This window comes from Peromyscus californicus, unplaced genomic scaffold, assembly GCF_007827085.1.
Source record: "Peromyscus californicus insignis strain IS unplaced genomic scaffold, ASM782708v3 Scaffold_11__1_contigs__length_118956290, whole genome shotgun sequence".
NCBI lineage: Eukaryota > Metazoa > Chordata > Mammalia > Rodentia > Cricetidae > Peromyscus > Peromyscus californicus.
The window spans coordinates 67,516,274-67,538,302 of record NW_026294402.1 but is presented as its reverse complement, the minus strand read 5'-3'; the positions used below and the strand labels follow the sequence as shown (position 1 = coordinate 67,538,302).

The 22,029-nt window shown below is 37.6% G+C and overlaps 1 protein-coding gene across 2 annotated transcripts in view; it reads right to left on the bottom strand.

The window, feature by feature from the left end:
- Rfx7 (regulatory factor X7) overlaps window positions 1-22,029 on the bottom strand; it is a 101,529-nt gene that overhangs the window by 22,830 nt on the left and 56,670 nt on the right. For both annotated transcript variants that reach the window (XM_052714086.1, XM_052714080.1), the window contains exons 4-5: window positions 10,719-10,801; window positions 8,645-8,767 (exon numbers count right to left, since the gene is read on the bottom strand). In XM_052714086.1, the coding sequence (XP_052570046.1) occupies window positions 8,645-8,767; window positions 10,719-10,801 (206 nt within the window). The remainder of the gene's footprint in view (window positions 1-8,644; window positions 8,768-10,718; window positions 10,802-22,029) is intronic.

The following is a 22,029-nucleotide window of genomic DNA, read 5'->3' as shown; positions in this document are numbered from 1 at the left end:
AGGAAAACCCATAACCATAACCAACATCATTTTTAATGATGGAAGAATGGAAGAATTCCACTGCAGAACAGGGCCCTGACAAAGCTAAATATCTCTTCATGATAAAGGCTCTGAAGAAATGAGGACTAGAAGGAACATATTTCAACAAACTAAAGGTTGTTATGACAAACCTAGAACAAAAATACTAAATGAGGAAAACTAAAAGCATTTCCCCTAAAATCTGGAATAAGACAATGGTGTCCCTTATCTCCAGATTTATTAAAAATAGCGCTTTAAGTCTTAGCTAAAGCAGTAAGACAAGAAATAAAAGGGATACAAATAGCGAAGGAAGATATCAAATGATCCCTATTTACAGATGACATGATTCTACTCTAAGGGACCCTAAAGAAGGACTCTACTAGAAAATTCTTAGACCTGATAAACACCTTTAGCAGAGCAGAATATAAAAATCCAATATATAGCTTTCTATACACCAGTAACAAACTTGCCAAGAAAGCCTCAGAGAAAAAAAATCCACCCACAACAGATATGTGCACATACGCACGCGCACACACCAAGGGGGTGGAAGATCTCCACAATGAAAAATTTAAGAGACTGAAGAAAGAAACTGAAGAAGTCACAAGGAGATGAAAAAACTTTGCATGTTCATGAAGTGGAAAAATTAATATTGTGATAATGAAAGCAATTATATTGCGTTATTGGAAGCAATCTACAGGATTCACTTGTAATGATGATCAAAATTCCCTAATGACATTTCAGTGACATTCTTCATAGAGCTAGGAAAAAAAATCCCCCAATTCCTATGGAAGCACAAAAGGTCTCCTCCAATAGTTAAGGTAATCCTTAGCACAAAGAGCAGTGTTGACCTTACTCCAGAAACAACAGCAACACGACACCAGCACAACAGAGCAGAGGACACAGAAATAAACTCACACAGATACGTCAAGATACTTTAGGAAAAGGACAAAAAATGGATTCCACACGTAGAAGAATGAAATGACCCTTATTTCTCACCTAATACAAAATTAATTAAAGACTTCATGGGAGACCTGAAACTTTGACAATACTAGAGGAAAACATAATAAGCCACCTCAAAGATATAGGCACAGGCAAGGATTTTCTGAATATTGCTCTAATAGCATAGGAAATAATCCCAAGAAATGACAAATGGGATCACATGAAATTAGGAAGCCCCCCCCCCCCCCCCCCAGCAAAGGTAATAATCACTAGAACAAGAAAAGAACTTACAGGATGGAAGAAAAAACTATGGCAACTATAAATGAGATAGGTGACTAATAACCAGGATGTTAGTGTAAAAATTAAACACCTCAAAACCAAACCGTCCAATCAATAAATGAACTGCTTCTAAAAGAAATATAAAAATGTTTAACATTATAAGCCACTGGGGAAATGCAAATTAGAACTGCTTTCAGATTCCATCTCACCTAAGACAGAATGGCTGTCACCAGGAAAAGAAGTGACAAAAACGCTGGTGAGGGTAAGGGAAAGAGAAAGAGGAACTCAAACTCAGCTGAGGGTGGGAATGTAGCTTATGCAGACCCTATGGAAATTAGCTATGGAAACAACAAAACAAAACAAAACACCTGAAAACAGGGCCAGCCATATGGCTCAGCAGGAAAAGCACCTGTTGCTTTTTCTGTTTTGCTTTTTGTTGCTGTGATAAAAACACTGACAATGGCAACTTGTGGAGAAAGGGAAGTCAGGCCAGGAACTCAAGCAGGAGCAGAGAAGGGAAGCATGGAGGAAACCACTCAAGACTGCCAACCTGAGTTCCATCCTCAGAACCCATGAAAAGGTGGAAGGGGTGAGCAGACTGCACCAAGCTATCCTTTGACTTCCACATGTGTACCCTATCCATCAAACACATGCACATAAGTCATAATACATCTTTTAAGTTAAAAAATGAAAATATTAATACCATGTAGCCCAGCCATTCTTTTGTATAGACCTGAAGGATTCTAATTTAACATTTCACAGAGATACTTATACATTTGTGTTTATAGGTTCAATATTCCTAACAGACAGAAAAAGAACTAGCCACAAATGAATGAATAAGGACAATGTGGTACATTTACATAGTGGAATTTTTATACAATTGTATAGATAAATAAAACAATGCAGGAAAATGGATGTAACTGGAAACCGTTATGTTACACAAAATAAGCCAGACTCAGAAAGACACTATGTTTTCTCTTACGTGTAGAACCTAAATTTTTCATATATGATGTATGTGTGTTTGTAGGTCACAAGACTAGAAAAGGAGAAAAATTTTACAGGAGGTAGGAAGTAAGAAAGCTAATAAAATATAAAAGATGGAGACTAACTGGTGGAAGAAAGGAGAGGCCTGGGGTAAGTTAGTAGAGGAAAGGCACAAATGAGAACACAGTATAATGACATATGCGGGAAGATTCCATGATGAAACCCATTACTTTGCATAACCTAAAAAACTAATAAAAAGTCAAACAAAATAAGTAAATGGGCTATTTACTAAAAACAAAACCAAGACTAACCAATTTTTTTTTACAATTCAAGACTGCTTCTTAAGCTGGAAAGACGGCTCAGCAGTTAAAAGCACTGTCTGCTCTTCCACGAGTCTTGAGTTCAATTCCCAGCAACCACATGGTGACTCACAACCATCTGTAATGAGATCTGGTGCCCTCTTCTGGTCTGCAGGCATACATGCAGGCAGAACACTATATACACAATAAATAAACTAATCTTAAAACAAAACAAAAAAAGATGTGTCTTTGCAGGGGACATCAAGAAAATTAAAAAAAACAAAAAAAAACAAAAAAACCCTGCTTCTTACAGTTACTGTGTGCAATCCCAGACTTTGTGTGGTAGATTTCACGTTATGGATATACACGAACATCCAAAGTTTGGTTTTATTTTGCTTGCCAAATTTAAATATAAACAGATAGCAGCTGGACATGGTGGTAGCTCATATCTGTAATCCTGTAATCCAAAAAGTGGAGGCAGAAAGAGGCTGAAGTAGAGACAAGATCGAGAGGGAGCCTCAGCTACATAATGAGTTAAGGTCAGCTTGGGCTATATTAGATACTTTCTCAATAAAGTAAGTACAGATAACAAAGATTATCAGACATAAGAAAATCTCCAACACGAAATAACAAAAACCACAGAAAAACAGAAGTGGTAACAATGAAAGAATACGCAGAAATAATACAGGAAATGAAAAATATACAAACAAAAAATTCTATTGCTTCCAGTTGGGCAACATTTATCCAAATTACAAATGCACAAGTCTTTAGCTGTTTCATATATTAGGATTTATTCTGAGATACTGATGTGTTAAGTGTTCACTCATAATGCCATTATTGTATGTACAACTAGAAGGTTAAAACAACCTAGAAGAATGTAAACTGGCATCTAAACATGATTTACATGATAAATAGCAGCCATTAAGGACAGATATTAAAGATAAAAATTTATCTTGTTACAGAATTATCTCAGGTTTTGTGTCTAGCTAAAGAAATGCAAAGTACAAAAATCACATTATGTTTCTGTGACAGTTGATGTCCACTGTCAGCTCAAGAGATTAAAGTCATCTAGTGGACCAGTAAGGTACTTCTCTGAGTGTGTTTATTTCCAGACAGATTCACTGCTGAGTTTACAAGCGCTTCAAGAAGAGCTAACACCAAGCTCCTTAACTTAAACTCTTCTGTAAAGCAGAAGGGAAGGAACACTACCTAGCCTAATGTATGAAACCAGCATTACTTTGATACCAAAATGAGATTAAGAATATAAAAACAAAGAACAAAACAAAACAAAAAACAAAAACAAAAAAACTCCCCCAAACCATAGGCTAATCTTCCTGGTCAATACAGGTGCAAAAATTTCAAAGAAATTCAGGTAAACCAAATTTAAGAACATAAACAGAAGATCAAATACCCTGACCAAGTCAGTTTCATTCCAAGGATGTAAATTTTGTTTAACACATATAAATTAATAAATGTAATGCAAAATATAAATTGATATAAGGACAGAAATAGTATGACAGTTCAATAGATACAGAAAAAGCTTTTGATCAGGTTAAACGTCTCTTTGTGACTTGAAGATAAAAGTCCCAAAGAAGCTAGGAATAGAAGAAAAATATTTCAATATAATAAAGATTATACAACAAACCAATAGAAAACATATTACAATATGAGTGAAAACTAAAAACATTTTTTCTAAAATCAGGAACAAGACAAGAGTGTCAGTTCTCTCCACTCTATTCACACCCCGCCCCCAACCCCCTGCCCCAGGGTTTCTCTACAGCTCTTGCTGTCCTGAACTTCCTTTGTAGACCAGGCTGCCCTGAACTCACAGGGATCCACGGCTTCCTGAGTGCTAGGATTAAAGTTGTGTTCCACCACCACCCGGCTTCAAAACAACTCTTGATTGAAGGTAAGACCCTCTAGCTGAAGATACCATACACTTTGGTCATGGGAATTGGAGAAATCAAGCTGGTAATGATCTGGAAGCCTCCTTCCTGATGGCTAGCTTTCATGGTGTTAAAAGGTGTTAAGCAGAATGCTGGAGTAAAGTTCTCAACAGTCCCACCCAGCTGAAAATCTTATAAACTACAATAACAACAGGCCCAGCATTAGTGAATTAGTGGCACTAATATCTTGAAGGTAAACAACTCTGTTTGACTAAACTTATGGCCAGTTCAGTAGGAAGAAACTCTTATTTGTTACGGTAAACTTAGCCAAGAACCTGTGGCTGGAGGTCACAGATTCTAGAAGAGAACCTACTACTACCATTTTGCCAAACTGACATAGTATTCAACTGCCTTCTGAATACTTACACCCACAGAGAAGTGCAGCTCTCACCCCTCATCAAGGAAGCTTGTTTTGCAGCAGACAGAAGTTTTTGGTTTTTTTCATAAAGACTTATTTAGTTATTATGTACACAGTGTTCTGTCTGCATGTCTGCCTGCACACCAGAAGAGGGCATCAAATCTCATTACAGATGGTCATGAGCCGCCATGTGGTTGCTGGGAATTAAACTCAGGACCTATGGAAGATCAGCCAGTGCTGTTAACCTCTGAGTCATCTCTCCAGCCTCAGACAGAGATTATTACAAAGAATCATAACTGGTCAAAATGTAGTGAGAAAGTGACTATGGAGTACCCATTCCCAAATAGGATATCTATACGACCGTATACCCAAAGCTCAGGAATGATCCCAGAAAGTGTGGAAAAAGTGTAAGAACCTGAAGACTGGGATGACTGCTTTGAAAGTCTCTTCTCGTCATGACATGGAAGGTGCACCCATGAACTTTCTACAGCTATAGCTGCCTGTAGACCACATTAGCCAACATTCTAGCATAGATAGGGGCAGAGTTCAGAAGGCCTCTCCCCGAGCTGAGGAGCTAAAGGTAGCAGGTGGCTGCAGAGGGAGAGAAAGCAAGTCCTCTTCAGGGATGAGCCTACTGGTTGGTTGTACATGTTCCACTGGTCAACATTATACTCTTGTGTATATGAGTTACACTAACTGGATTCAGAAGAGAACATGAATTTGAGAGGGAGATGTGGGATGGATTGAACAGCAGTAGGAAGGTGGGGAAGGGAAATGGATATGGACAAAATGTATGAAATTCTCAAACAAACAAACAAAACTCAACCCCTACCCAATTCTTGACATCTCAGCTAGAGCAATAAGACAAGTAACAAACAGAAAAATTGGAAAGAATTATTTTTATGTGACAATGTCATGATTCTGCATTTAAAATGTAGACCCTAAAAAATCTTGAATATGATTAATACTTTCAGCAAAGTATTAGAATATAAAGCCAACACACAAAAAATAGTTACTTTTCCATATACTGGTAATGAACATGTTTAAAAAAAAACTAGGAAAAACATACTATTTATAACAATTTAACGCCTACCCATCCCATATTCAACAAGATACTTAGGAATAAATCTAATCAAGGACACAGAAGACCTCTACATGAAAACTAAGACACTGAATAAAGAATCTGAAGAAGTAACATGGTGGAAACAGCTCGCTCTCATAAACATGGTTTTGCAGAATATTGTGAAAATGACTACATTAACAAAAATTAAGCCGGGCGTTGGTGGCGCACGCCTTTAATCCCAGCACTCGGGAGGCAGAGCCAGGCGGATCTTTGTGAGTTCGAGGCCAGCCTGGACTACCAAGTGAGTTCCAGGAAAGGCGCAAAGCTACACAGAGAAACCCTGTCTCGAAAAACCAAAAAAAAAAAAAAAAAAAAAAAAAAAAAAAAAATTATTTACAGATTCAATGTAATTCTCATCAAAATTCCAATGGTCACAGAACTCAACTAATTTGCAAATTAATGGTTCAAGATTGGAAGTGTTACTAGTCTTTCTTAACAATGTAAAATTTTAATCTCTTCTATTTAAAAAAACTTTGCTATTTCTTGATTTCAAAGAAAAATTCACTATCATATATAACAGTAACATATTATTTTTAGGAAAATATTACTGATTTCATGCATTTTCACAAATAGAGGTGATATCTCTGTTGGTGATATGAGTTGTTGAATAGTGCAAGGCCAACACTTTAGGAATACATGAATGTCATAGGTCTCTTCTTAGTCTACTATGAAAACATCATTTTTGGGGCTGTAAAGACGGCTCAGAGGTTTAGAGTACTGGCTGCTCTTCTAGAGATGATGAGTTAGTTCAATTCCCACCACCCACATGACAACGCAAAACTGTATATAAGGGATCTGAGGCCCTCTTTAGGTGTGCAGGGGCACATGAAGACAAAGCACCCATATTCATAAAATACATAAGTAAATAAGTCTTAAAAATCATTTGTCAAATTTTTCTTTTAGGAAACTAGCAAGACATCTTTGGATAATTTCAACATTTCCTACTACAGATGAGTTTATAATTTTACAGCATTCATCTTCAATTTTTTCATTTTATAGATGTGCCAAATGATAAAAGAATAGTTAAACACTTGCCCAGGTAATAGAAGCTTGTTGACAACATCTATTTTCTTGACCTCCAACTCAGGGTCATATCATACAAGTGTTCATTTATTGAATTCAGATTTACTTCTTAGAAGTTTCAGAATGTTTTCTCTATTTTAATTACCCTATTTGCACTGGATCTATGCTTACCATAAATATACATCTTTTCTCCTCCGTTTTTTCTTGCTTCTTATGTAGTCCAGGCTAACTTTCTACTTGCAATCCTCCTGGATCACACACACACAGATCCTGAGTGAGGACAGAGCTAGTGCCAGTCTCCTCAAATACTCAGGGTCCAGCACACAGTAGAAACTCATTAGACAGTTTCAGAGAGTAGGAATGAACAACTTTCAGTTTCAACTTTTCTTAAGAGAAAACACTAAAGCTCTCAGTTCAGATTTGTTCTCTTGCTCATTTCAAGTATGCATTGTTTTTTCTATACCCCTACTACGTTCCCTTTCATGAGCTGTTAAGAATTATGAGTAAAGCTAGAAAGTTTTCTTTTGATGTTAACAATCTTTTCAATAATTGTAGCTTCTCTGCATTACTTTAAACTAATTAACAAGAGCATTTGACAATTTTCTTCCAAATTATATATTACAATAAATTAATTCTTGTTAGTTTGATGTTTCAATAACCACAAAATTTTGTCTTTATTTATTCTACCAGAATGAATTCTTCCTTTCAAATAAATTATAAACACACTAAGCAAGACTGAATTTCACACTTACTGGTCATGATCTGTCTTAGAAACCCTCTAACCTATACACTTGTTTCCTATATTATTTACATATCAAAGTTATTTGTGTGTCAGTGTTTTTTTTTTTTAATAAAGTCACTGATTTCTCTTATCCTTGAATAAATAACTCACAACATTCTTTGGTTGACATGGAGGATTAAATAGTTTTAGATTCATACAAAGTGACTTTTAAAAATATCCAGGCCGGGCGGTGGTGGTGCACGCCTTTAATCCCAGCACTTGGGAGGCAGAGCCAGGCGGATCTCTGTGAGTTCAAGGCCAGCCTGGGCTACCGAGTGAGTTCCAGGAAAGGCGCAAAGCTACACAGAGAAACCCTGTCTCGAAAAACCAAAAAAAAAAAAAAAAAAAAAAAAAAAAAATCCAAGCATAAAGACATGTTTTAGTTTTTTGTTATACACTGATTTTTTTTTTTCTTTTTGTTTTTTTTGAGACAGGGTTTCTCAGTGTAGTTTTGGCGCCTGTCCTGGATCTCACTCTGTAGACCAGGCTGGTCTTGAACTCACAGAGATCCGCCTGACTCTGCCTCCCGAGTGCTGGGATTAAAGGCGTGCGCCACTGCCACCTGGCCACGCACTGATTTCTTTATTGTCATCCACTGTCCCTCTAGTCCTTCCCACTATTCTTGCCATTCTAGAAATTCTATAAGAATCTCTTTAATTCAGTATCCCTATGGCATCATCATACCTTCAAAACCCTAGACAAACCCCTCATTTAATAATCTTGCTCTGTATTCATTCTACCACAGAAGCTTAGAGCTGGAAGGTGTCTTGGAAATTTCTAAAAGCAGTGCCCAACTAGTAGCTAGATAATAAGGAAGGAATGACAAAATCAATCACAGTACCACATAGTACTCATCCACTGTAATACATCACACTGTAAGACATGAACACTTACTTGTATTCATCATAGACTTCTTGTTTGGGAAGTGAAGTCTCAGGATGCTCCTCCAAGGTATTCCGAATCCAGGAAAAGGCATGCATCTGCTGTGCTCGACTAGATGACATGGCATTCTGATCACTAATCATAAAATATAGACACATTTTAGCTGACTAGATAGCAATTCCATTAATATAAATATATATATATTTCCCGAGACAGGGTTTCTCTGTGTAGCTTTGTGCCTTTCCTGGAACTCACTCTGTAGCCCAGGCTGGCCTCGAACTCACAGAGATCCGCCTGGCTCTGCCTCTGCCTCCCAAGTGCTGGGATTAAAGGCGGGTGCCACCACTGCCCGGCCCCCATTAATAATTTTTTAAGCAAGTCCTAAATGTTACCTTAAAAACATATTAACAGCTGGGCAGTAGTGGCGCACACCTTTACTCCCAGCACTCGGGAGGCAGAGCCAGGCAGATCTCTGTGAGTTTGAGGCCAGCCTGGGCTACAGAGTGAGTTCCAGGACAGGCTCCAAAGCTACACAGAGAAACCCTGTCTCGCAACACCCCCCCAAAAAACAAAAAAAAAACATTAGCAGGTCAAACCAAACTCAGGACATATAGTAGATACTCAGTAATCTATATACAAATTGCTCATTTGCGACTGTGAGACAGTTTTTACAATCAGTGTCAGAATGCAATTACTGACCCGTTCCATTGCTGGTTTGGATTCTAAAGCATGATAGGTGGTGGGGATATTATAACATTAGGTTTGTTTGGCCAAAATTACCTTTGTGTGAATATTTCCTCACTTACCTGCTTGTTCATTTGCCTATACTTACTAAATCATTAAATGTTTAAAACAAATATTATGGTAAATTCTTTATATTCCCTTTGGTCTGCCATGTAGAAGTACCTACCCTGAAATCATACTAACCACTCCATCTCTAGAATGCATGGGAGAGATTTCAAGAGGATCAATATCCCACCACAACCCTTCTCACAATTAGGCTCTTGGCATAAACTACCATGTCAAACCAAAAGCGTGAATTTTTATTTATTATCTGGCAGTACTTTAATAAGCTGACCTCATGAAATCAGCATTAGACAGTATAAGGCAAGCTTTTCTATTGATTCTGACATTAATCTTAGCTTCCTAGAGGAGTCATCTGATTCCAAAATACCGAGCACGTTTTTAGATCAGGAAATGATTTAAATAGTTATTACATTTGGTATGAGGCAAGAGCAGGTAAAAGCAATGGAATTTTTATTGCATTTCTTCTTATGTACAATTTTAAATGAATAGAATGTTGAAAATAGCACATGAGTGAAATCAATACTAAGAAATACTTAAAAGGTGGGGCTGGAGAGATGGCTCAGAGGTTAAGGGCACTGGCTGCTCCTCCAAAGGTCCTGAGTTCAATTCCCAGCAACCACATGGTGGCTCACAACCATCTGCAATGAGATCTGGTGCTCTCTTCTGGCCTGCAGGGATGTGTGCAGGCAGAACACTGTATACATAATAAATAAATAAAATCTTAAAAAAAAAAAAAGAAATACTTAAAAGGTAATGAAACTCTTATGAATAGAATCTGAAGAACAATTTTCTTCATGGAAGTGTTTTTAATGATGAAACTAAAGCAATATCCCAAGTACTTAAAGTGAGGTATATTTACCATGAATTATGCTCAACACTGTACTTTCTCTTTTTCCTCTTACATCCTATGATGTACTTACTTATCATTACATTTAAAACAATGCTATATTTTAGTCTTCAGAATACTTACCTGGTTATTCTTTAGTTTTCTGTTATTTTTTTCACAATTTTTTATACTGCATAAATACTCCCACTGGCCTATACAGCAAAACCCAACTTACATTTCAGTTTTTAGCCAGTAACACAAATGAATTAGTAAAATCTGCACGTAAATACTTAACCAAATATTATCAAACACCCAAACAACCTATTGTTTTACCAGTCTGAGTTCTGAAAACCTTAGGAATACAACAACCACCACCAATCCAAATGCACACAGCTTAGCACCGTCCTATAAACAAGGAAGTTCTGACAAAGACAGAGACAAGGACAAGGCTACCTTTTCTCTGCACTGCTGAGACCAGAAGGCAGCTGAAGGTAGAGGTAGAGTTTCTCTAGGTCTGTAAACTTCTCAACTTCTTGCTGGTTACAAAGGGTTAAAAAGAAAGATCATTAAAAAAAAATTCCAACTAAATTAATTAACATTTCCTGTAAAAACTACTGATCTCTTTCTAAATTTCAAATACCTAGAATTCGACTAATGCTAATGGAAGTTTAAAAAACTGAAATAAAACCCACAAACCCTTCTGAACTATGCAGGTGAAATTACAGTTGGAATTTCAACAGTGGCTTCTTTTTAGAGAACCTGTTTATAAGATTCTCTACTACTACTGTTGAGCAATGATGCCATCCCTGCAATCCTTCTTATGCATTCCACCCATGTCATAACCCTCTTTACAATGAAGACATCCAGGGTAACTTAGTCAAGCCAAACTACATTGTAATGGAAAGTAACGTGGTTAGTGGCATTTCTGATGACAGATTTTTTTTTTGGGAGTGTAGGGATGGAGGAGGTCTTTTTCAGACAAGTTACTCTATTATGAAGCTCTGGCTGTCCTGGAACTCTCTATGTAGATCAGTCTGGCTTTTAACTCACAGATATCCACCTGTCTCAGCTTCCTGAGAGCTGGGATTAAAGGCATGTACTACCATGCCTGGCTCAGAATTTCTTCTTAATAAAGCACAGTTTAAATACAGATTCAATTTTGAAGGGAAAATAATCCCACAACCTTGAACAGCCAATTTATTTTGTTTATGGGTATTATTTACAATTGTACACATGTATGTATGTATACAGAGGCCAGGGGAGGATGTTGGATGTCTTCCTATATTGCACTGTTTTATTTCTTTGAGAAATGGCCTTTCACTAGGCCTGGAGTTGGCCCTTTACTGGCTAGACTGGTGGTCGGCAGGCCTTAGTGATACTCCCATCTCCTGCCACCTCCCTCGGCAACACTGGGAGTATAGATGCAGGTCCATGCCCTGGCTTCTTATGTGTGCACAGGAGACCCAAATACAGATCCTTATGCTTGTGCAGAAAACACTCTTACCCACCAAGTCATCTCTCTAGACCACAGCAAATTATCAAAATTTATCCACACATTTAATCTTAGACAAGCAGAGGTTAAATTCACTTGTTGCTTTTGCAGAGGAGCTGGACTAAATTCCCAGAGTTCACAACCAATTCACAAGTTGATTTAATCTATCTATTATTTGCATATAGGTCCTAAATGTACAGTTCAAAAAATCCCATCATCTATAGGGATTTTCCAAATGGCTTTTGTTCTAATACCTAATGAGCTATAGCTCTTAAAGAAAAAACAAAAACAAAGAAAGTGGGCATTCCTTCCTCAATTTTTCATTGACCACTTCCTTCTTTCCTTAGTTCCCACAATGTGTGGTTTTGGAGTCTGCTTAGTTCATTCTTCACAGTGTATTCCACACTAATCCTTCAGAAAGACCACTAACTTTCTGCCCCACAATCTTTCAGTCTCTTTATTTTCACTGCCACGTATTACTCTAGGTCCTTTAGCTCTTCTTTTCACCAACAAAAGAGAGTTTATGTTTTGGGTTTTGCCATGGTTCACAAATTATGGAAGAGAATCACATAGCTATATTGTGTATTGTATATTACACAAATACTTGAACAATCACACAATATTGAACACAGCACAATACAGATTAACACCACAATTTTTTTTTTTTTTTTGCCTTTAAGGACTTAAGACAATATTTATATAACTGGCTTCCCTGCCTCCAACTTCTCCCCTCTTTAATATATTAAAGTTGGTTCCTTAAATATCTTTATTAAATACTATCATTCTCTATTAACCTCCAAAGTGCCTATCATATTGAACCTAGGGAGGTTACACTGTAACTATAACTAAGAAAAGAAGTATTTCATACTGATTGTGAAACTTGGGCTTCTACCTTTACAGATCTGAGAAGAGTAGAGAAGGAACTCAAGAACAAAGAAGACATTTCAAAATGTATTTCAAAGGAGACTTATAAGAAGATGTTAAAAAAATATTTTTGGGCCAGGCGGCGGCGGTGGTTGTGGTGGTGGTGGTGGTGGTGGTGGTGCTGGTGGTGGTGGTGTACGCCTTTAATCCCAGCACTGGGAGGCAGAGCCAGGCGGATCTGAGGTGAGTTTGAGGCCAGCCTGGTCTACAGAGTGAGATCCAAGACAGGCACCAAAACTACACTGAGAAACCCTGTCTTGGGAAATAAAACAAAAACAAAAAAAATATTTTAGGCAAAAAATTTCAAAAATTTTGTTTTCTTATATCAAGCAACAAAAAAATTGTAAATGCTGTTACTTCTTTATTTGCAACTGGTATTTAACATAAAAAGAAAAACTATAAAATATCACTAAAAACTGCTAATATCAAACTCTATGAAGAAAATGGGAACAAAATGACCCAAGTGTGTACGAATGGTGTTTTAGTCCAGTCTAAGTTCAGCACAGTTTTCTGGTTTTAGGCATTTTTGTCATTCATTGCCAAATGTTGGCTTACAAAACAATGCTGGTTGATTTATGTAAAAACTCTAAACCTACTAGATTATCAAGGTAAGAGTATTATGCGGCAAGCATTTAATGTTAAACATCAGATTATTTAATACACTTTGTGAAAACTTAAATGTAAAGAACAAAGGTTTTCTATTCCATTTTGAGATGTACTGGTTGTTAAAAACCACATCTGGCTGGATTTGTGAAGTAAAGGCTGGTGGTCTATTTTCATAGCAGTGAAGTATATACACTTAAGAACTGCGTGTGTGTGTGTGTGTGTGTGTGTGTGTGTGTGTGTGTGTGTGTGTGTGTGTGTTTCTAAGACAGGGTCTCACTATGTAGCCCTGGCTAGGCCTGAATGCAGAGATCTGCTTGCTTCTGCTTTAATAACCTTACTCTAAGTCAGAGGTTCTCAACCTTCCTAATGCCACTACCGTTTAATATAATTCTTTATCAACTGAAATTTTGCTACTGTTAAGAACTGTAATGTAAATATGTGATACGCAGGATATCTGATATATGACCCCAAAGGGGTCACAATCCACAGGTTGAAAACTGCTGCTCTAAATGAAAGACACCATTCACAAGAAGCCTAGGCAGATTAGTGACACCCCACCCCTCAAGAGGCTGTGTGAAGGGAAGTGTAGTGATTTATTCTGGGCACAATATTGCCTCTTAGATGCAAATAGTTTGGAATTAGATTGAGTATTACTTGTACTGCACTGTGAATGTATATACTAAGTGTGAGTAATGGTAAAATTTATGCTATATTACCAGAAAAAAATATAGTTTAAGGGTTGGAGAGATAGCTCAGAGGTTAAATGCACTTGTTGCTTTTGCAGAGGAGCTGGATTAAATTCCCAGAGCTCATACCCAGGGACCCAACATTCTTTTCAGTCTGTCCCTGTTTTCTCTCTCTCTTTCTCTCTCTCTCTCTCTCTCTCTCTCTCTCTCTCTCTCTCTCTCTCTCTCTCTCTCTCTCTCTCTCTCTCTCGTTTTCTGAGACGAGGTTTCTCTATATAGCCCTAGCTGTCCTCACTCAGGCTGGCCTTAAATTCAGAGATCTGCCTGCCTCTGCCTCTCTAGTGCTGAAATTAAAGAAGTGTGCCACCACACACGGCTCCAACATTCTTTCCTAACCTCCATGGGTATCAGGCACACACATGGTGTACACACACACACACACACACACACACACACACACACACACACGCAGGCAAAATACTCATAAACATGAAATAAAAATCTTAAAAACAAAGTACACCAACTATAGTTTATAACAGAGTTGGGCAGATGTGTCTTCACATCTGAAGACCTCAAACTTTAAAAGATCTCATTTTTTTTTTTTTTTTTTTTTTGGTTTTTCGAGACAGGGTTTCTCTGTGTAGCTTTGCGCCTTTTCCTGGAACTCACTTGGTAGTCCAGGCTGGCCTCGAACTCACAGAGATCCGCCTGGCTCTGCCTCCCGAGTGCTGGGATTAAAGGCGTGCGCCACCACCGCCCGGCTTAAAAGATCTCATTTTAAAAACAATGACCTACACCAACATCCCTTTACGCTAGACTTAAGTTTTCACTTTTTAAAAGACATTCTTTTTTGTTGTTGTTGTTTTTTCAAGACAAGGTTTCTCTGCATAGCTTTGGAGGCTGTCCTGGAACCTCGGTCTGTAGACCAGGCTGGCCTTGAACTCACAGAGATCCGCCTGCCTTTGCTTCCCGGGTGATGGGATTAAAGGCGTGCGCCACCACCCGGCAAAGGGCATTCTTCAGGAAAAGTTCTGAAAATGGTTTCAAGTTTAGGGTGAGCCTCAAGGATCACCCAGTTTATTAAATAAACTGGGTGATAACTGACATAAGAAAATATGAGAAGAGGAAAAGGGTTCCTGCTTTCATCCACTCATATTCAGACAAGTAGTTCACTTATTCTGGAATTTCAAATGAACCAAAAGCTCATTTACACTTATCTAAGTGGGGCATTTTGGGGGAGGAGGCTGTGAAGCAATGGTTTAAAAATATACAGCAATATTTATCAGGGCTGGAGAGATGGCTCAGAGGTTAAGAGCACTGACTGTTCTTCCAGAGGTCCTGAGTTCAATTCCCAGCAACCACATGGTGGCTCACAACCACCTATAATGAGATCTGGTGCCCTCTTCTGGTCTGCAGGGACACATGCAAGCAGAACACTGTATACATAATAAATAAATAAATCTTAAAAAAAAAAAAAAAAAAAAAAATATACAGCTTTGGTCTGGAGAGATGGCTCAGAGGTTAATTAAGAGCACTGGCTGCTCTTCCAAAGGTCCTGAGTTCAATTCCCAGCAACTGCATAGTGGCTCACAACCACATGCAATGAGATCTGGTTCCTTCTACTGGCCTGCAGCGACACATGCAGGCAGAACACTGTATACACAATAAATATATAAATCTTAAACACAAACCACAACACAGCTTTGATGGCCTTTCCCCCTGAACTTTAAACATTTATACAAAACAAAACAAACAAGCAAAAACTCCTGTTAATAACTCAACTGAACTGAAGCTTGTAACACTATCCTGTGTGTTCCTCTATTTTAGATACTAGTATTCACTCATAAACATGCTCAGCTTATGGATAATTAATTTGTATTCATGGATTCATTTAGTAATGCTTTCAAGTATCAGGTTATACTTTCGCCATCAACTAAGATGAAGCTTTATCTGTTTTGGTCTAATTAATTCTTTTATGAGACAGAATACTAAAAAATCAGATGAGGCCAGATAGGAACCTTTCTAAAAATTTAACATTCAATTTGTTTTTAAAAATCTAAAATTATAAAATTAATTACAAAATACTACAAATAAAGTACAGAGAGAACAGGTAGGCATGCTACATTTGCTTCTCATTTTTTAACGTCTCTTCAGCAGCAGCATGTACAATAAAAAATCTGTATAACCAATGCTTAAAATATTAATGTAATGGGACGATCCTAAAACATTGACAGATAAAAGATAAACAAAATGTGATAGTTACACACAACAGTTTTATTCAGCCACACCAAAAAAATCATCTAATTTGTAAGAAAATAGATGGAAACAAAATAAGCAAGTCTCAAAAAAATACTGCATATTTTCTTCTATATGTGCATTTTAGGGAGCATAAAAATAAAAGTGGGACTATTAGGGATGCTTAAAGGAAAAAGGAATAGAAGGAAACTGAGAGAAAGCAATGGTGTGTGTGTGTGTGTGTGTGTGTGTGTGTGTGTGTGTGTGTGTGTGTGTGTGAGCAGCAACAAGGTGTCGTATGTGCTGGGCGATGGTGGCGCACGCCTTTAATCCCAGCACTCGGGAGGCAGAGGCAGGCGGAGCTCTGTGAGTTCAAGGCCAGCCTGGTCTACAGAGTTAGTTCCAGGACCAAAGCTACACAGAGAAACCCTGTCTTGAAAACAAAAACAAACGAACAAAAAACCAAAAAAAAAGTCATATGCATCTATGAACAAGTTATAAGAAAAGCTACTGGTTTACACAATCAGTATATGCTAGTAAAACCAACAACAACAAAACAAACAAAAAACTAAAGTCAGATAAATGAAAAAGTATATTGCATAGAATGGTCTTCTTTATTTTTCTTTTCTTTCTTTTTTTTTTTCGAGACAGGGTTTCTCTGTGTAGTTTTGGTGCCTGTCCTGAATCTCACTCTGTAGACCAGGCTGGCCTCGAACTCACAGAGATCCGCCTGGCTCTGCCTCCCGAGTGCTGGCATTAAAGGTGTGCGCCACCGCCGCAGGCCTCTGTTCGTTTTTCTACTGAGAGTGAATTATCGCAGTTTCACTATTTTACATACTAACGCTATCACTTGTGTCCCTTGTGTCCTTGTGAGTTTTTGCAACATGTCTAAAAGTAGAAATATAGTCATCAAGTTGAACATCTTCAACTTCATTAGTTTCTAATTACTTCCCCCAAACTGTTATACCAATTTATATTCCCAGCAGCAACGTCAGGATTTTTCCATATTTTTGCTAACACTTACGTTTTATATTATTTTAAATAATCTTATGGTATGAAGAAATGTTTCTATTTCACCTACCATTTTATAAGTAATGATGAGTATGGTCAAACTGAGCTTTGACACAATGGCTCTGAAGCTTTTCTGGAGCAGCAGATCTGAAACGGGGCGCGCCCCGCTAGAGACTCTGGATGTTTAACAGATACTGCGACGGCTCCTCAGAGGATAATCCCCTGGAATTAAGTATTCAAAGTACTTTTCATGTTGAGAACATTTAAAACAAGGGCTCTTCATCATAAATATGGTGGACTAATCCCCCAGTAGTTACATGTTCTCATAAGACTTTTCTCTTAGTTGTAAGTATCTATTCATTTTGTTTTTGGAGACTTATGACACAAGTCTTCTGATGTTCCAGTTACTCAAATACCTCAGTCTCTTCATTCATAATCCCAAATCTCAGCACTTTGTTTCACAGGATTAAATAAGAAAGATAGAGGCAAAGGTATGAGGACTCTATTTTCTATGTTTGTGGTCTTAATTTTCAGTTTCCTAACTACTAGGAAATCAGGGGTGTTACAGAGGTGTAGGATTTCCTTTTGTGGGGTACCTACATAAACTAAAAGGAAATTGTTTTTCTATTCTCTGTCCTAGAAAACATCAAGCAACCAGGAGAGCAAACACTTTATATTATATTATTTTTGATTACTGTAAGAATTTGGCCTTTTATTTATAAACCTACTGAACTAGGTATGAGGTGAAAATGGTTTAATTCCTCTGCTCTGCTCTAAGTAATGTGATCTAAGTACACTTGGACGATGTTGAGTTACTAGGGTCAGGGAAGGAAAAGTGAACCAAGTCCAATAAGCAAACCCCCAACCCTAGTGTTGTAGTTTGAATGAGAATGGCCCCCATAGATTCACAGACTTCAATACTTGGTCCCCAGTTCGTGGAACTGTTTGGGAAGGATTAGGAGGTGTGGCCTTGTTGGAGGAAGTATGTCACCATGGGCAGGCTCTGAGTTTTTAAAAGACTCATTCCATTCCCAGGATGCCTTCTCTCTTTCTCTGTCTTATAGTTGTGGATCAATGTGTGAGCTTTCACCTGCTTCTCTGCTGAAATCATGGATTCTAACCCTAACTAAAAATCAAAACAAAACAAAGCAAGAAACTCCTTTCAATTTACTCCATTCACAATTATGTGTGGAGAAATTGTAGCAGTAAGAAACTCAAGATGCTGCAATGTGAATGCTGAAAAATCCATTTTCCAAGATAGGACTATAATGTGATTCTAAGTGGATTCTGTGTATAATACTGTGAAAGTTATGTATCTAACAGTATAAGTAGATTTTAATAAGAAAGAAAAAAAATCAAAGAGATTGTCAAGAACATTCCCTGTATTAAGGAAAGCTTACATTTAGGAATGTGGTTTCAAATATAATTTGGGTTTTTATGTTAATTTTATTTATTTATCTCCTTAATTCTGAAAATTTGGATTCATAAGCTAATAGTAATAAATTAGAACAAAACTATAGGAAAGAAACAAACATGGAATTTTTTAGGACTAAATAAAAATATTACAGTTAATTAGAATGTCTTTACTAAGTTACCCCAAGGTTAGCTCACAAAATAAACCTATCTTCTAACCACAAGCATTTTAAAGCCATGGTATATTTTAATTAGATGCTCCAAAACATGGTCTTAGTTTTAGTCAAGTCTGGGTTAGTATTCTGACCCTGGTTAGCATTTAGCATTCACTATAGAATGCTTCTTATAGCAGAGGAGGAGAAAAGGAACTTTTTCAAATGGTCCATGCTTTATACATACCTCTTTAATGACATATTATAGTATATACATTGGGCAGGGGCAGGAAACACTTGAGTGAGCTACTTTAACTTACTGTTAGGAGTGTGTAATATCTCTTAGGAGGCGTGATTCTAATGTGAGTCTGGTTCTAGAAAGCATGTATCCTATATTCTAGTGTTCCAGACCACTTTTAGTTTATCCATCACATTAGCAGTTAGGGAGAATAAGTTAGTTCTCCTCCCACTCAATAATGATGAAACACACTTGAAAGTTTCAAAATTAAATGAAATCATTCATTCATCCAGAATTAAGTATTTAGTACATTATAGGTATTATTTATATTTTAGTAACATGGAACTAGAAAATAAACAAAATTTATCCACATGATGAAGATAAATGCTGTAAGCAAAAAAATGTTGGGGCCGGGCGGTGGTGGCACCCGCCTTTAATCCCAGCACTCGGGAGGCAGAGCCAGGTGGATCTCTGTGAGTTCGAGGCCAGCCTGGGCTACCAAGCGAGTCCCAGGAAAGGCGCAAAGCTACACAGAGAAACCCTGTCTCAAAAAACCAAAAAAAAAAAAAAAAAAAAAAAAAATGTTGGGAAGCATAATTTAAAACAAAGTGATCAAAGGCTTCCCACAAAGCAAAAAGGCAAATGCTTTGCAAAATGGCTGACCTACAGCAGAGATTCCTACAAGACATCGTTATTCTGTTATATTTTGCTTTCTATTGATTGGGTATTGTAATGGCACCAGGAGCAATGATAGCATGTAGTACACATTACTAAAAGACAAAAATAGAGGCTTTCCCCCCATTTTCTGTCTTCGTATAGATAATTAATGGTTTCTCCAACCCTATGAAGAATGACTCTTGGAGCTGGGTGGTGGTGGTACATGCCTTTTTTTCCCCAGCACTCAGGAGCTCCAGGCCAGTCTGGTCTACAGACTGAGTTCTAGGACAGGCTCCAAAGCTACACAAAGAAACCTTGTCTCAAAAAAAACCATAAGAATTGACTCTTGGAAGAACTTTGCCCACAAATAATCCAACACAAACTCCAATGTCAGGCACTGTAATGCAAATAGAGAACACTTAAGAAAAATATCTTTGCTGAGGATGTAAAGCATGGTGGGGGCTGAGAAGACCTGAGAGCTCCTATCACTTCTAAAAGAGAACTCAGGAACAACTGCTGACATGTGGAAAAATGGGTTTAATGTACCACACGTAATTTTTTTAACTTTATTTTTCTTTTATATGCACTGGTGTTTTGCCTTCATGTATGTCTGTGTAAGGTTGTCAGATCCCCTAGAACTGGAATTACAGGCAATTGTGAGCTGCCATGTGGGTGCTGGGTATGTACCCAGGTCCTCTGAAAGAGCAGCCAGTGCTCTTAACTGCTGAACCATCTCTCTAGCCCAAGTATACTACATTTTCACCAGAAGCCAGAGACCAAATTTTTTCTCCAGTGAACTCTTCCATATTTGAAACAGAAAAACCAATTCAAGAATTTTGATACAACAAAGAAAAGTAATTAGACATAAACTGAAAGGGATTAAAGTACTATTCATTAATACTATAATTAAGTAGGCATAAAGTGTTAAGGCCTCTACATAAAATTACTGTATTTACAGGGCTGGAGAGCACTGGCTGCTCTTGCAGAGGACCAGGATTTGGTTTCCAGTACCCACATGTTGGCTTACAACCCTTTTAACTCCAGCTCCAGGGAATTCAACATCTTCTGGCATCTGCAGGCACTGTATACACCAAGGTGCCTTTACATCTACACAGGCAAAACACTCAGATACATAAAATAAAAATGAAACCACCGTGTTTAGTTTGTAAATAGCGAGAGTGCTGCCCAAAGACCAATGCAAATACAGGCAATAAGGCACTGGCTAGCAAACAATTTTAATTACCAACCACAACAGCAGCCAAACTTTAAGAACGTTAATATTTAGGAATAGTTTCAAGAAAATTTGTATGAAATCTACAGAGCAAACTACAAAGGTGTATTGAGAGAAATTATGGAAGATCCATCTAATAGTGATACCCCAATCTCACAGAAGAGGACTCTGATAAAGTCACTGCAATCCTAATAAAAATATCAATGGAACAATTTTTCTAAAAATAGAAATTGTTAAAGTAAAACTTGTATAGAAATGGCAAAAACAATTTGAATTATTTATATATCTGTTACCCAGACATCATACAAAGTGACAGCAAACAAGACAATGGGGTGATGTCATGGATGGAAGGGGAAGACAGTATAGAAAAAGACCTGTACATTATAATTTTTGATAGGCTACACAATTCTCAATGAATGGCACTGGAACAGCTAGACACCCATGCAGGTGGTAAATATCAACTGAATCCAAAAACAAATTCAAAATCAAAATGATTCAAAGATCAAAAAGAAAAGGCTAAACTATACAAATTTTAGAAGGAAAATTTCCATGGGAAGGTTGAAATATTAGGAAAAGTTAGGTTAAGATGTTGGAAAGGCTGGGCAGTTGTGGCTTATGCCTTTAATCCTTGCATTCAGGAGGCAGGAGACAAAGATCCACATCCAGCCTTATCTACAGAAATACCCTGTCTCAAAACAAACAAACAAACAAACAAACAAACCCTTGTCCCCCAAACTCAAACAAAATAAAAATCAACCAAACAAAAAGATGCCAGCAAATGCTTCCTTTAAAACATTTACATTATGGCACAAAAATGGTCAAAAAAGAGCAGTTGTGTGCATCTGGAAACTGACTAAAGGAAAATAATACATGAAGAAGTACTTGTTACTAGAACTCTGAACTTCAGTAAATAACTATCAAAGTCCCTATTATTCCTGCTTGAGACTGCTACCATGACCCTATCTCAACTGTCTGAACAGTAATGCTACCAAAACGAGGCTTCCTGTGTCTAAATGAAGCCGGGAGTAGGGTTAGATGCGCGTCCCGGAAGGTTAACTCCAGGATCAAGTAACTGAAAAAGCCCCTTGGACTGCCCTAGACAGTTCCTTCAATTGTACA